The sequence below is a fragment of the Physella acuta genome, unplaced genomic scaffold (genome assembly GCF_028476545.2).
Source record: "Physella acuta isolate Inbredline_101_S28 unplaced genomic scaffold, ASM2847654v3 ptg000369l, whole genome shotgun sequence".
Lineage (NCBI taxonomy): Eukaryota > Metazoa > Mollusca > Gastropoda > Physidae > Physella > Physella acuta.
This window is the reverse complement of record NW_026731888.1, coordinates 315,048-330,542: the sequence shown is the minus strand read 5'-3', so window position 1 is coordinate 330,542 and position 15,495 is coordinate 315,048. Positions and strand designations below refer to the sequence as shown.

General features: G+C 37.7%; 1 protein-coding gene across 1 annotated transcript; it reads right to left on the bottom strand.

Annotated features, from left to right (window-relative positions):
- Nucleotides 1–1,661: 1,661 nt before the first annotated feature.
- Nucleotides 1,662–15,128, bottom strand: LOC131941687 (sphingolipid delta(4)-desaturase/C4-monooxygenase DES2). The gene is made up of 2 exons (XM_059301103.1): nt 14,896–15,128; nt 1,662–5,268 (listed from the first exon to the last, which is right to left on the bottom strand). The coding sequence occupies exon 2, from the start codon at nt 5,254–5,256 to the stop codon at nt 4,090–4,092; it is 1,167 nt and encodes a 388-aa protein (XP_059157086.1). The 5' UTR covers nt 5,257–5,268; nt 14,896–15,128; the 3' UTR covers nt 1,662–4,089.
- Nucleotides 15,129–15,495: the final 367 nt, after the last annotated feature.

Sequence of the window (15,495 nt, the reverse complement as noted above, 5' to 3'; positions counted from 1 at the left end):
CGACCTTTGACCATAAGTGATTTGACCGTGGGTGCTTTGTCCGTAACATGGGCTTTGACCAACGTTTTTTTTTTATAGATGGTCTATGATTAAAGGTGTTTTGTCCATACAGGGTAAAGATTAACTTAACAGGAAATAAAAAGTTGCGTAATCATTTTTTAAGGTGTGTATTCCTTATGTGTTTGCGAGGTAATGCAATCTTGCAATCCTGTTTCACAACTCTCTACCCGGATTAAATCAACCACCCCTGTATTTAGAACATAGCTACATTGTTATTGCGAAATAACTGCATTATGTCATTGGTTAGAGATATGCCGAGGTTATAAACGCACACCTGTGAATAATATCAATGCTACACGTTTTTTTATACCAGTATACGATTAGTTGTGTATATCTCTTAGTTAATCAGCAGCCAAATAAAGACAGACTTAACAGTGATTTGTTTTAACTATTAATAGGAAACATATTCAGCATAAGAATCTGATAGTAAAATATAAGATATTAATTGTAGGGTGCGAAATTCCACATGTAATTTCGGAGAAACATCAGTAGCCATTTAATCTATAAGGTATAATTACAGGGTACACCGCAGGGGGGGGGGGGGGCGGAAAAATAGATAAACGGTTCAAAGAGACAGACATCGTAGACAGGACAATAGTAGCTTTTATGCTGACCATTGGCCACGATTGTTAGCGCCAGAGGGGATAATTTATTAGGCCTGAGTTTCTCGTTCTCACGACGTACAATCCGTTAGGGTAAAGCGTCGCTCGGCAGAAGGGATGTTCATTTGACTAACAAACGACATAAAGCAACAAAGAAAGTCTCCTTTTCCTTTTGTATTAATTAACTGCGTCTGCTTCGGGTAACACAACTAAATACCCCTATATATATATATATATATATATATATATATATATATATATATATATATATATATATATATATATATATATATATATATATATATATAAAGAGAGAGAGAAAAAAAATAGTGAGTGAGATACGTTTATACGTTACTGCACTATATTGACCGTATAACTGCCTTCACCCTGCATGGATGTGCAACTAGCTACATCATTAGCGGGCATATAACTGTTGCTAAACCATACTTGGGTGGGTGTGCAAATTACGCTACACCTGGGTGTTTAGCCGTAACTATGTCATATTTGTATGTGTATGACTACACAGTTACTGGGTGTAAACGTGTGACTAAATCATACATAGGTGTATAATTGAGACTACGTCACACTTATGTGTGTAATTGTGAATACATCATACATGGCTGTTGAGCTGCGATCTAATCAAACCTGGATGCAGGCAAACTGGCGATATCATACTTGTATGTATAACCAGTGGCGTCACTAGGTCAGGTGTCACCCGTTGCGGTAAGCTGCCACCCCTTCCAACAATTGAGCATTTTTGGTGTGTTGTCATCCCCCTCTCCACCAACTAGTTCATTATTCTTACTGTATAAAAACATTGTTTGGTCCGTAAATTTTAAGCATTGTCGACTTGGTCTCTCCCCAAAATGGTGTCATCCAGGTGTGGACCGCAGCCGCCTCGACCTGTGCCGCTACAGTGTAAAACTTTGCCTTATAGTACCTTGGTAGCGATTTGTTTTGCAGTCAAATTAAGAAAAAAGATAAATAAATTTGTTAAAACAAATTTACAAGCAAATTATATTTATTTCATAACCAGCAATTCATATTCTCATGAAGAAGGCAGACATTTTTTTTGAATTGGAAAAACATCATCATATTTCTGAGAATAATATATTGACAGTTTTATTTGGATTTAAAAAAAAGTATTTGTAAATTAAACTTTCAAAAACAAACACCAGTGTTATAGATTCACAAAATATGTAAAGAAATATTTGTATAAAAATCATTTTTATTTACGTAAGAAAAATAAAAATGTTCTCTCTATGTGCATGTTAATTTATATCATTATTTAAAAAACTGATACCTAAATGTGTCTACACTTAACTAACTTTGGACATGGGAACTTTAACAAAGATTGTATGTAGACTTTGTGGTCCAGACAACTTACGTTGCTTGCAGTCGGCGTGCAGACCTAACTTAGTAGCTAGTGTTGGGCGTCGCCTATGTCTATCATTGAGGCTCTAGGTTTAAAGGTATAAAAGGGAGGGTATGTTCGACAGTTGACCTAAGGCATCTAAATATAGCTATAGGTCAATGTCCAAGTACAACATTGAACACCGAATTTCGATGACACACTTCCTAAAAACAGACGTCAAGCTTTTTTTTTTTTTACATTTTCAATTACCCCCTCCCCTTTGATCTCAGTTGCTTGATTAGTTTAATTTGATTAAAATTGTTAACGTTCATTAACTGTTCTCATTTTTTAAAATTATCGTTTAATTTCTGACCCCCAAATGCACTTTGGATCATGCATTTTATGTCGGCTTTTAGCTTTTAAAGGTAAGTGTGTTGTTAGCAGGATATAAAGAGCAGCTATGGTAAACGGTTCTCTTTTTTTTTTCTAAATTTTACCGCAATATAATGAAAGACTTAATAAACAATCTTCTCTATATAAACGGAAATAATTCAGATAATGCTTATTTTATTGTAAAAAATATATATATTTGCGATCTGAAACTTGGATGGTAAGGGGTAGTTCCCAGATATGTGGTAAAGGGAAGGGGGGGGGGTTAAATACTTTACATCGTCAAATGGGTCTTGGTGGGTAAAATGATACATCATCTATATAATATATCAGTACTATATATAAAAACTCTAAATTAAACATTTTTAAAACAATTAGTCTATGTAACAGATGCTTTGGTAAACGTATCTTAACTTCTGACTAGGCCGTGGCCATTTTTTAACAAATGGAACCCTAGGGTGCGACTTCTGTTAGTGAACAATTAGAACGTTAGTTTACAAAACAAAACAAAAAAAAACAGGAATAAATAATCACAAATGCTTCGCGTGGAATGTGGAAATCTTTAAATATGTACTGCACAAGGCAATTATTTAAAAAAACAATAAGACAAGGCAATCATTTAATAAAGTGTAAAGTATATAAACAAACAATAAAATAGAGTTTGTTTTTGTATAGAATTTGTTTTTTACATCATGGTGGTAGCCATTGGAATAAGTCATGGCTTGTCACAGATGGTCAGACTAGCCTATTTTACAGTTGATATTTATTTATCAAAATCTCTGATAGTCATAAAAAAACAAGTGAATATATATATATATATATATATATATATATATATATATATATATATACCAAAAACAGAAATTAGTGTATAGTAAATAATCAAAAAAATTGCATTAAAACAGGTATAGACATAGAACATGGAATGCTAAACTATATATTAATTACAAAATCAAGGCGGGATTTCTAATGCATGTTAATCATTTTTACAACTTGGCGACAACTCCTTATCTGATTTTTTAATGTTCACTATTGGTCAGAATGTCTAAAGTATTTTGATATGTGCTTTAAAAAGCAATGAGAAATTTTAGACTCGTATTTGGCGATGCTATTTAATTTACAACCTCGTTCGTTAAGTGGAAATTCGTGTTCGTCACTATTTGTTAGCTTACATCTCCAAAACTAAAGGGTTTTCAGTATTTGCCTAAAATTTGTACCCCACTGAATTATGAAAATGAATCGAAAATGTATTGTTTTAAACTTAGTGTCACGCATAATTTTGGTATTTATTACCTTCCCACTACAAAAAGTCCTTAGCTTTAGCACCCTAAAACATAATTTTCATAAGATAAACTGTTGGAAATGTTCGCCTTATTTCTCTGACAACAGCTACTGTCACATTTTTTGTTTTTGTTTTTCAAACCCGTGACTGAAGACGTAAGAAAGTAGGCCGTTCGATAGATTTATAGATTTTACTGAAATCTGCATAGGAGTTAAGAAAAAAAAAAGTACTTAAACTCGGCCTTTACTTGACGCTGCATACTATGCTACAGTTAGTCTCTATTTTATGCTGCACGCTATTCTACGGTTAGCCTTAATCAAGGATCACTCTTGACGTGTAGAAAACGTTTAGATAAACTATGAATCATTTTAGCGATAATATAAGCCTAAATTATTTTATCTCTACGCGGATTTTGTCGAAGTGTTGCTCTTTATGTATCCTACGCCATGGGCATGAGGACCCATGTGTCTGTCAAAAATAAAATCCCACACGACTTTGATCCACGAGGTGTGGTAAGGCAGGTTGTCGTAATACTCCGGGGCGATCCGCTTCAGTTCAGCTAGACGGGTGTATGGAATGTAAGGGAAGTCGTGATGCTCGTTGTGGTACCCGACATTGTAGAGGATAAAGTTCAATGGCCCATAATAGGAATGGGTGGCCTGGCCTTTGGTGAACATGTAATGCTCGGAAATAAAATGGCCTGCGAGGGGGTGTAGCCCAAGGGCCAAGAGAGTACCAGCGACCATGTACACAACGGGCTTGATGCCAAACAGTTGAAAAATTAGCAGGTCGTAGGAGAACTGGACTAGCGTATTGATCATCTCCCAGCCGGTTAAAGGTTTGGGGCTTTTGTAAAAAGGACGGATGGAATGGAGAATAGGATGCAATAGGAGCCAAATCACCTTTGTGAGTGGACGTTTGAAAAGCCAGGACTCCAATCTGGTTGGGATGTCCACATCCTGGTACTCTTCTCCCAGATACCGGTGGTGGTCGGCGTGGTATTTTTTGTAGGTGATGGCCATCGGGACACCGAGGGGGAGGTTGCACATTAAGCTAAGAACCCGGTTCATCCATGCATATTTTCCGTGCCCGAAAGCCAGGTTGTGTCCGATTTCATGAATGGCTGAGCCCAGTGAATGGTTAAACACACCGCCTATACAGTAGGCCATAAAGATAATAAATGGCCAGGAGCTGTCTTTTATTAGCCAGCAAAGGATAAACTGTGAAATAACAGACAGCGTGGTCGGCACGACAATCCACATGTCGGGTCCCATCAGTTCTTTGATTTCCGGGTGTTTGTCGAGAATCTCCTTCCTTCTGCCAGTGTGGGGCTCCCCTGTGTACATCCATTCATCGTCATCCATGCTTATTTTTGTTTTGAGGGTAATAAAACTACCGAATAATTTAAAAGGCTCCTTAGGTATTTTTAAAACCCGATGGGGTTCTTTTTTCTCTGAGTGGCAATCGCCGTTCATTGTTTTTTCATGGAAGCCGTTAGTGGCAGTTTTAATAGAATGGTTGCTGTACCCATTCATCCCATTAGAGTGTCCGTTTAATTTAGTAGACATCTTTGCTTAATTCTGAAAAAAAAATAGATAAAACGAAAAATTATTAAAGTTCTTACGGTATATTTTAGGAATGTTACAAATGTATAAAAAGTTATTTTAAAAACTAAACAGTTTTACTTTGTTTATAACATTGATTAGGGTAATTGTGTTTGAAACAGTTGATAACAAACAGAATAAAGCGGTCTAATACACCTCACATGTTCTCGATTCTAATACCGTATTCATTTCTACTCTAAACTATTCAGATCAGGGGCGGAACTACAGTGCCGCCAGACGCCGCAATGCGGGGGGGGGGGGGGCCAGACCAATTGGGGGCCCAAAAATCCTGGCTAAATTATTTAAAAAAAAAAATAGGTGGAGGTCGAGTTATCTTTCTTCTACAGTTACAAACAAACACGATAGTCGGCAAACGTCTTTGAGAAAAAATGCACTGACTATAGCTCGAGAGACCGCCAGACATATAGACAACTTCAAAGACGAAGCATCTGAAATTTGACTGTGCCGGTACGCTTTGAAATCGGGCTGGGGAAATGTTGCGGCGAGGCGACTATCCTGGTCTTCTAGACCAGGGGTCTCCAAATACGGCCCGCGGGCCGGAAGCGGCCCGCGATGTCCTCTTATCCGGCCCGCGGAGATCTTTTTGTCCACAGAAAAACCGTTTTTTGCTGATGGCTTAGGAACTTTGCCCAGAAAATCAAAGACATGCCTGGAAGAAACTGGCCCTCGAACTGAAATTTTATAGTTAATGCGGCCCTCGGACAGAAAAGTTTGGAGACCCATGTTCTAGACGATCGGAAAAAGTCGGCACTATTGATGTAGATGTTTATCGGCGCTTTCTTGTCCCCTTCCCTTCCCAACTCTCTCCCCCCCCTCCCCCCCACCCCCACCCCTCACTAGGAATAAGTCTCGCTACTACACTCGATGACTAAATCTAATTAGGTGTCGCACCAATGTTTCTTCCAGGGTAGACTGTTTTCGGGGGAGGGGAGGGGGGGAGCTCTGCCGGAAGAAACAATGTGTCACACCCATCACCCGTGCAGTAATGTAACCGGTAGTTCCAAGAGCCCCGTGACTCCCCTGACACCTGGGCCGTCGCCGAGGGATTTACAGCATGCCTTGGCGTGTCTAGTTGGTAGTGTGGACAAACCCGCGCCCTAAGATCCAAGAAATGAACTGCCGACATTGTTAACATTTAATTCAACTTCTGGAAAACAGGGCACACGGTTAGTAACGTTTTGATGAAAGCCTCAGTTTAGTGTGTTGGACTATATTTAGAAAGGGGCCAGCTCGTGTGTTGGAAAACCTCTGATTTATTCGTGTACCAGATGGAATTTTTTTTAAATTGAGAATGAACCTTGTTATATATATATATATATATATATATATATATATATATATATATATATATATATATATATATATATATATATATATATATATATATATATATATACATATATGGGGGGGGGGGCCCAAAAAAATTATTTGCGGGACGGCCCATTTTTTCTAGTTCCGCCACTGATTCAGATCTGAAACAAATACGGACAAAAAACTGCTAAGCTTGAGAAGCCCTTCTAGATTTAATTACGGCATTCAAATCGAGCCCTTTCATCTATCCTTTAATCCTGGGCTTGTTAAAAGGATTAAAGGCTGACACCATTATTTAATGCACGTTTAAGAATAGCACTTTGTCCCATTCAGAAGACAAAAAGATTTGACAGAGGAAGCGAAGCTGTCTGAAGTATGGAGTCTAATACATCCTGCGACTTAGCCCGTCGTCATTTATGTTAAAAACTTGCAAATCTTTGTTATTGCAGTGTTAATGTTTTAGCTATATGGTCACCACATCACCGAAAAATACAACCCCTCAACTTTACAGATATCTTTTGTTGTGCAATGTAAAAACTTCCCTCGACTAGAAATTCACGCTTTTGTTTCGATGTTGTTAAACATGATATCGTTTCTGTGACACTGTACCACTGGATGGTTATTGATATTTGCATGTAATTTCCCCAATATTTTATAACTTCCATGGTTTTCTATTTAATTTTCCTGCAACTCGTTTCGGAAACGAATATTAATGGAAAGAAAACGGAATCATTAAGCCTTTTATGTTGTTTTAATTTACAATTTATACCACCTCTAGCTAAAAATGTCACACTGACATGGCAGAAAGACGTATCTTCAAAAACTTGCGGTGTCACTCTAGGCAGCTCAGTGAAGGGATTGGATTACACTCATTGAATATATAGGCCTACTTGAAATAACAAATGAACTTGACGGGAATGCTGGGAGTTCCATTGATCAAATATAAGTCGTGTTTCGACAACTTGTTTTTGATACTTGTGTTGTCTAAACACAAATTTTTTTCTGTGTGGATGCAGTTTCTTTAAGGCATCCAAAAAAAAATCCACCGCCTTCCTCCCCCCCCCCCCATCACGGACGAAAACAATTTTTTAGATTTATACTATAACGCCCCAACCCCTCCCCCCCCCCCCCCGAAATTTTAAGTACTCCCCCCCCCCCCTTGAAGTTTCAAGTGCACCCCGCGGAAAAAAAATGTCTGAATGAAAGCCTGTACAGATTATCAAATGATGTTGTCAGTGTTGTGATTGGATAACTCGATCACTGAAAGAGGCAAACCGACAACTGCATTTCTTTCACAAGAAAGAGAACCGCCGAATCATCAAACCACGGACGCTCATTCTGAAATGGCGATCGTCTGCCGGAAACACGCCCATGAAATTTTTTGAGTTCCCACTGCATGGAACTTGTTGTCTCCCTTTAAACCAAACAAAAGAACAAGACAAAGCGATGGCAGCCTGACGATTATGTCATTACCAGTATCGATTGCCATTCTTTGCCTAAGACTCGATACCTTTTTTTTTTTGCTTTTTAAGCTGATAAAATATCGATAATGCAATTCTTTTAAAATGGTAACTGGTCAGATAAAGGAGCATTACCAAAAAAAAACAACTTCTACACACGTATTATCAAGTATTCCGCGAAGTTCAAATATCAAAATAATACTTTTGTACTGGCTTAGGGTGTATGGTTTGTATTGATCTTTTTTATGCATGCCGAGTCACTGCGTTACCTGTTTAGAGTGTTTGAAAGCCGGAGCTTTAACCCCCAGGTGAACAATGGCATTTTCACCCAGCGATTCAAAGCTTTGCATCTGTCGGCCTAAAACTTTAATCACAGCTTTCAGTTTTAGGCTCCCATACATTAGTTATATATAAGTATATATATATATATATATATATATATATATATATATATATATATATATATATATATATATATATATATATATATATATATATATATATATATATATATATATATATATGTGTGTGTGTGTGTGTGTGTTTGTGTGTGAATGTGTGTATATATATATATATAAATATAAATACATATACTAATTGTTATATGGCTCCCATGCATCTATTATATAACTAGCTGATATGTGGGTCCTTGACATTTGTTATATACACTGGCTGATATATTATTATGGGTACCAGACATTTTGTTATATACACTGGTTGATATATGGCTCCCATACATTCTGTTATATTAACTGGCTGATATATGGGTCCCAGACATTTGTTACAGTTATACACACTAGCTGATATATGGCTCCCATGCATCTGTTATGCACACTAGCTAGTTTATGCTTCTCAAGCTGTCAAGAGCAATGTTTACGGCAATCTTATCACTATGTAAAGATCGGGTTTTACAGATAAACAAACATCTAGAATATATCAATGGCTGAAGAAACAATTGGATTCTGTCCTTGAGATAAAAATACATCATTCAGAATCTTTGAGCCTAAGATTTCAAATTGTAATCAGCTTAAAAGAAGTCCTCTTGTATTAATTAAAACAATGATCTTATCGGGATTTTTAATTTAAATCTTGAACACCTGTCAAAACTCAAAGTACTTGTATTCAATTAAAAATATTAGTACTTGTATTCAATTAAAAATATTAGTACTTGTATTCAATTAAAAATATTAGTACTTGTGTTACATTAAAAAAATATTAGTACTTGTATTGAATTAAAAATAGTAGTACTTGTATTGAATTAAAAATATTAGTACTTATGTTACATTAAAAATATTAGTACTTGTATTGAATTAAAAATAGTAGTACTTGTATTGAATTAAAAATATTAGTACTTGTATTGAATTAAAAACATTAAAATCATCGGCTTATACGTTGTGATACTGCGTAACTCAAGAAATAGCTCAAAAATGTAAGCAACATATTTACATGAATGAAATTCTATCTTATTTTTTTGTCAACTGAGTCTTAAATCACAGACCACTTGCCAAACAAGTATAACTAAGAAGTATACGGCCAGATTTTTTTAAATAGTTAATTTGGAACAGAAAGTAATGTAAAAGTGTCGCTTTAATAAAGCCATGCATAAAGTCCAAATAATTAAATCAAATTTGGAAAAACAAGTTCCGGGGTTTAATCGCGAAGCACTATTACTGTCAGTAGTTTAGTGTTCAACATTGGTACCGTGGCAGTGGTTTAGCGTTCAACATTGGTACCGTGCCAGTGGTTTAGCGTTCAACATTTGTACCGTGCCAGTGGTTTAACGTTCAACATTGGTACCGTGCCAGTGGTTTAACGTTCAACATTGGTACCGTGACAGTGGTTTAACTTTCAACATTTGTACGGTGACTGTGGTTTAGTGTTCAACATAGGTATAATGCCAGTGGTTTAGCGTTCAACATTTGTACCGTGCCAGTGGTTTAACGTTCAACATTGGTACCGTGACAGTGGTTTAGTGTTCAACATTGGTATAATGCCAGTGGTTTAGCGTTCAACATTTGTACCGTGCCAGTGGTTTAACGTTCAACATTGGTATTGTGCCAGTGGTTTAACGTTTAACGCTGGTACCGTTCCAGTGGTTTAACGTTAAACGCTGGTACCGTGCCAGTGGTTTTATTGTTGGAGACTGGTACTGTGCCAGCTGGTAGTTTAGCGGTCAACGTTGGTACTATTCACCGTTATCAGCGAGAGACCTGAATGTTACAGTTTTAAGGGCTTGGTCTCAATGTCAACACAAAAAATACTACTTGAAAGTGTCACGTGACCCGTCCCAGCGGAGGTGAGATCTTGGTCCAGTTTTAATTGGTCTTTCGTCATTTTTTTTTTTTTAAGTCGTTATTTTTAGTCCAGGAGTTTTTGTTTCTACTAGCTTTAGAAAAAAAGTACTAGTTGGAATTTTTTTTTAAACTTTAGAAAAAAAAAAAAAAACAAGCAGACCGCCTTATTCGACAAGAGGTTTTGGGGGATGACTTTGAATAGACCAATAGTGGTAGGGTTTGGCGAATCCAAACATTCAACAATTTATTCATTGTTTAAGTAGATTTTTAATTAGAAGCAGAGGCATTGCGAGGGGGAGGGGGCGGGGGGGGGGGGTTGCGGACCGCACCGGGTGAAACCATTTAGGGGGGTGACACAAAGGCAAAAAATAGCAAAATATATAGAGTAAAACTTGAGGGGGGGGGTGCAAATCGAAAGTTTGAGGGGGGTGCAAATCGAAAGTTTGAGGGGGGGGGGGGTGCAAATCGAAAATTTGAAAGTTTGTCCCCGGGAAGGGTCGCTACGCCTCTGGGGGTGACACCATTAAGTGCTGCACCGGGTGACACCCGACCTCGCTACGCCACTGATTAGAAGTCCCCCAAAACTAGTACCGTCAATAGTTATGGGAACTCAGATGATGTGTCTCGTAGTGTAGGTTACATAACATCTACCAATATAGGCTTTAAAGTATTGTTTAAAGTTAAAATCAAAATTAAATTTTTTAGCCCAGTTTGCAAGGAAACAAGATATTACCAACATTACACTTAAGTAGATACAGGTGTACGGAATGAATATAGGTGGAGTGGTGTCGAATAAAACCAAGGTCGCTCAGACATGTGGCTGACTGTCGAATAAGAGCAAACGATGTTTGCTTAGTGCTAGGAGGGTGGATTACAAAAGTGGTTTAAAAATTCTTGCGTAAGAGGAACTAAAAAAAAAGACTGTCAAAGAAAAAGTAAACACGTCTGAGCTATGAGACGGTATATGGACACTCCCGAATATCTAAATTGTCTATAGACATGTCTCCCGTGTATCTTTTTATCTATAGACTCGTCCCCCGTGCATCCAGAAGGTCTGTGTGTATATAAAAGACGTTGGGAAAACTCCCTAATGTATATTTATGCCCCACTCAGACCATTTTTTAGATTCTAATTATGTAATAAAATCGCGCAAATGGCGAGGTCCTACGATTTATTAATCTTGAACCGTATAAAGTTTGAGCAGTTTACAACATGACATTTTTATCGCCAGCGTTTGTTTTGCATTCTTAGTTCTAACTTGCTCGTTATATTGAATTTAGTTACAGATCCAGTTTGTTTTTCCCCCCTTCTTCTAGCGTAGGCAAAAGACATAGTTTTTACTCTAGCTAATAAAATAACAGATACAATACAGTGCCTATGCTAAACATAATGTTATATTACGTAACAAATTGGTATTAAACGTTACATAACAGTATTTACATAATATGAAAAAAATCATTGCTTACACAGGCTATTGTTTTTATACTCCATTTCACCTATATCAAGACGGTCTTATAATGAGCTCCTTTGTACCCTTTCATTAATTTCTTTAAATAGGCCTACGATATTAAAATTAACAATATTTTTCTATAAGAGACCCCACACGAACTGTTTCAATCATCTTACACGCACATCAGCTTGGGGAGGTTGTGGGAGTGGGTTTGCCGTATTATCTTATCATGACAAGCAAATGTCAAAGTATTTGCTTGGTCTGTTTCTATGGCGATGGTTTCTTTTTGCACAGATCTGATTGATTTCACCGTTCGCCGACTGGCCAAACGCTGCTACTTGGGTGGCTGGCGGTTAGATATTTGAGGTGTAAAAGATGGTTTGTTGACATTTTAAATATCCATTCGCCTTTTTTTCCGCATGGCGCCGGTAAATGTAAAAGTTCTAAATTTTGAGCTCTTATTGAGAAAATGTTTCGATTATTGTAAAGAGTAAACATGACGGGCCTGGTGAGAAATAAAGAGCTCTTTAGAGTTTGAGGCGCCGGTTCGTCATGCATTAAGTTCAAGGAAATTGAGAACGGCTATTTTTTTCTCCTCACAATCTTGACATCAAACGACAGCCAATGTTGAAGCATTTACAATTGGAAGTGTACTTTCTGATTACAAAATACTCTTATAAAACCATAAGATAAGAGTAAGCCAGGAAAAATCGACGGAAACCATTCACGTATTACATAACAGTGGCAGTGTTTTCTCCCGGGGGGGGGGGGGGGGGGCGCACTTGATATTTTCGGGGGGCGGACTAAATTTCCCGGGGGGGGGGGGGGGGGCGGACAGGGATAAAAGTATTTGTTTTCTATATAAATTCCAGTTCGTTCTGAGGGGGGGGGTAGACTTTCTTCGAGGTTGGAATAAACTCCGTGGCCATCTAAATAAGAACCTACGTAAAATGCTTTAGAAACAACAGTGCCACTCTCGCATTATGCCTAGAGTTTGGTGGCAGCACATGATGATCGCAAGTAAAAGCCTAACTTAAGGCAACTGCTTCGATTATTCTCAGGTTCTCGCTGGTGGTATCGAACTCTCAGAACCGCCGAGCCATGCATTTGCCGGCACCGTTATTACCGGTGCTTTGTTGGATACGCCAAAGTGGTTGCTGGTCGATATGTAGGTCGGGGCGCTCACAATGTGTATATGTTGATCCAGTTGCTTTTTAAGTTGGATTTCTTGGATAAACTGCGGCGAGTTCTCTGGTTACATAGGGGGTGTGTTTAAATATAACCGATGAAAGCCGAAACAGACTGTATATAATGACAGGACAAGCATTGTGGGATACAAAAGAACAATGATGTACGAATAGCCTAATGTTACCTGAAGGTTCGAAATATATTGTGAAAAAGGCCGCCGACAAAGCCCAAATACCAAATAACAGTCACGTTCTTGTAAGCCGCTGATGGGGCTTAATTAGCAAATAACACGTTTGTGTGTACTACTGACTGGCTTGTTTAGATTGATTTGTCAAGCAGCTAATTTAATTTTAATAATAACATTCATTCACTGGTTAACATATAATGAGAAATAGAGGATAATAGCAAAGAAGACTCGATACTTCCAACTGTCCATAAGGGGTCGTCCATAAATGACGTCACACTCGTAGGGGGAAGGGGGGTCCGTAATTTTGTGACGGTGTGTGATGAGGGGGAGGGGGGTGTTCAGATGGTGTGACGTCACTTGTTTTGCATTATAAAAAGCAATGTTAGAAAACGAGTTTTAGCCGTTATTTCGCGTTTTAGAATACGGTTTTAATAGTTGTAATAGGAATTGATCAAAATATCGATGTTTTAGAAAAATCCAACAGCAATTTCGAGGGGGGGTTGTAGGCTGAGGTGTGACGTCATTTTAGGGGGGTCTGACTTTTTGTGACGACGTGTGACGGAGGGGAGGGGGGAGGTAAAAATCGTTTTAAAAAGCGTGACGTCATTTATGGATGACCCCTAGCCGCCCCGCCCCACCTCCTCTCACTAATTTATTTTTGTCTCTCGGTCCTAGCTATGTTACTATGTACTGACTCCTCACAATCGCCTAATCAATGTGATGATGATTCGAGTTTTTAAAAAAACCTAACATTGTGCCAGAAGGAAATCAGCTGCTGGTTGTATGTCAATAGCTTTAAGGAAAAAAAACACCAGTATTTTTTTACAGTAGATTATAAACACACACACACACACACACACAAGTACCAGATGTTATAAGCAAACACCAAGATAAACGCACACTAAATTATCAGATAAACAAAAATACGACAATTTAGTTGCTGTTTTACCATACGAATATTTTTTTTTCCAATAAACAAACGTCCACAGCCTTTGAAAACATGCTAGAACTTTTTCAATGCAATCTACGTTAAGTTAGAAATGGATGAAGTTTTTAAACTCTTGTTCGATCTATATCTATTTGCTGACACCAAAATGCATTTAATCAGCTTGACAGTCCTAAAGTTAACTTGGAAAAAGCAAACAAAATAATTTAAAAGGTAAAATAATTTAATAATATTAAATAAATTATACTTTCAAAATAAAAGTGACCAAATGTACAACGAACGAAACACGTACAGGTTATCCCAACACTTTATATCGCAGACACGCTAGGTAGGCGACATTGTTTGCTCGAGACTGTGTAGCAGACTTCACCTACACGCACTCAGTAGCCCGTGGATACTCATGAATATTTCATCAGCGTTAGACCAACTTTCAACACGGACGCCGGCTTTAAGTCACAAATAACAGCTCGTTCGATTTATAAACACTAACGATGTCGCGAATTTCTCATGTTAGTATATTTAGTATATAATAAACCACTCTGTTGTGTGTTATAATGTATTGTAAAGCCTACACATCTGATGTGTTTGTTATGTTAGTGTGTTTTGCAACAAGTAGTTCTCTGATGTGTTTGTTATGTATACAACAAGAAGTAATAATGTGTTATTTTTTGTTTGTGTTTGTTTATTTGTTTGTTCTGTGTTAAAACTAAAAACCAAAACAACACAATAGTTTATGCTGTACATACCTTAATCCTAGAACTATAGATGTAAAAAAAAATTGTTAAAAGTTCTGTCTTTGGGGCACTTGAAATGTAAAAATCCTGGTAGTTGAGGCGATATTCACCTGGCTCAAAACACGCCGACAGGTTTCCACTAAAATTACAATCCAACAACCCGCGCTTGCTTGATCGGACGGTGTGACGCGTGGGTCTGTGCGCGTCGTCAAAGTGAGGGGGGAAATACCACTCGCGTCCTATCGTACGAGGGGTAGGTCCGCAGGTTTTATTTAACAGATGAACAGTCACCGTCACCCGGCCGTGACTTGTTTCGCGGCGGTTATAAATAACCTGGTTATTTTTAGACGCGAGTTCGGTTGTGCTTGTTGATAGTTGTTTGGAAACGTGGAACTATAGCAACTGCGTGTGTGTTAGTTCAACCGGATTTGACCAAGCTTCGATTATTGAATCTGGCAAAAAGACAACCTCTTTTAATGTGTCATAAATAGAACTACTTTTAATTTAATTACTAAAAATGTAAACTGGAAACTTTTATGTAAAATAGATTGTGGCGGCTACTGATATTGCTTTACTCACTAATCCACACGGTTACTATGATTTTAAAAAGTG

Excerpts from the sequence above, each read along its gene's own strand:
- LOC131941687 (XM_059301103.1), bottom strand. The coding sequence starts at position 5,256 with ATGTCTACTAAATTAAACGGACACTCTAATGGGATGAATGGGTACAGC.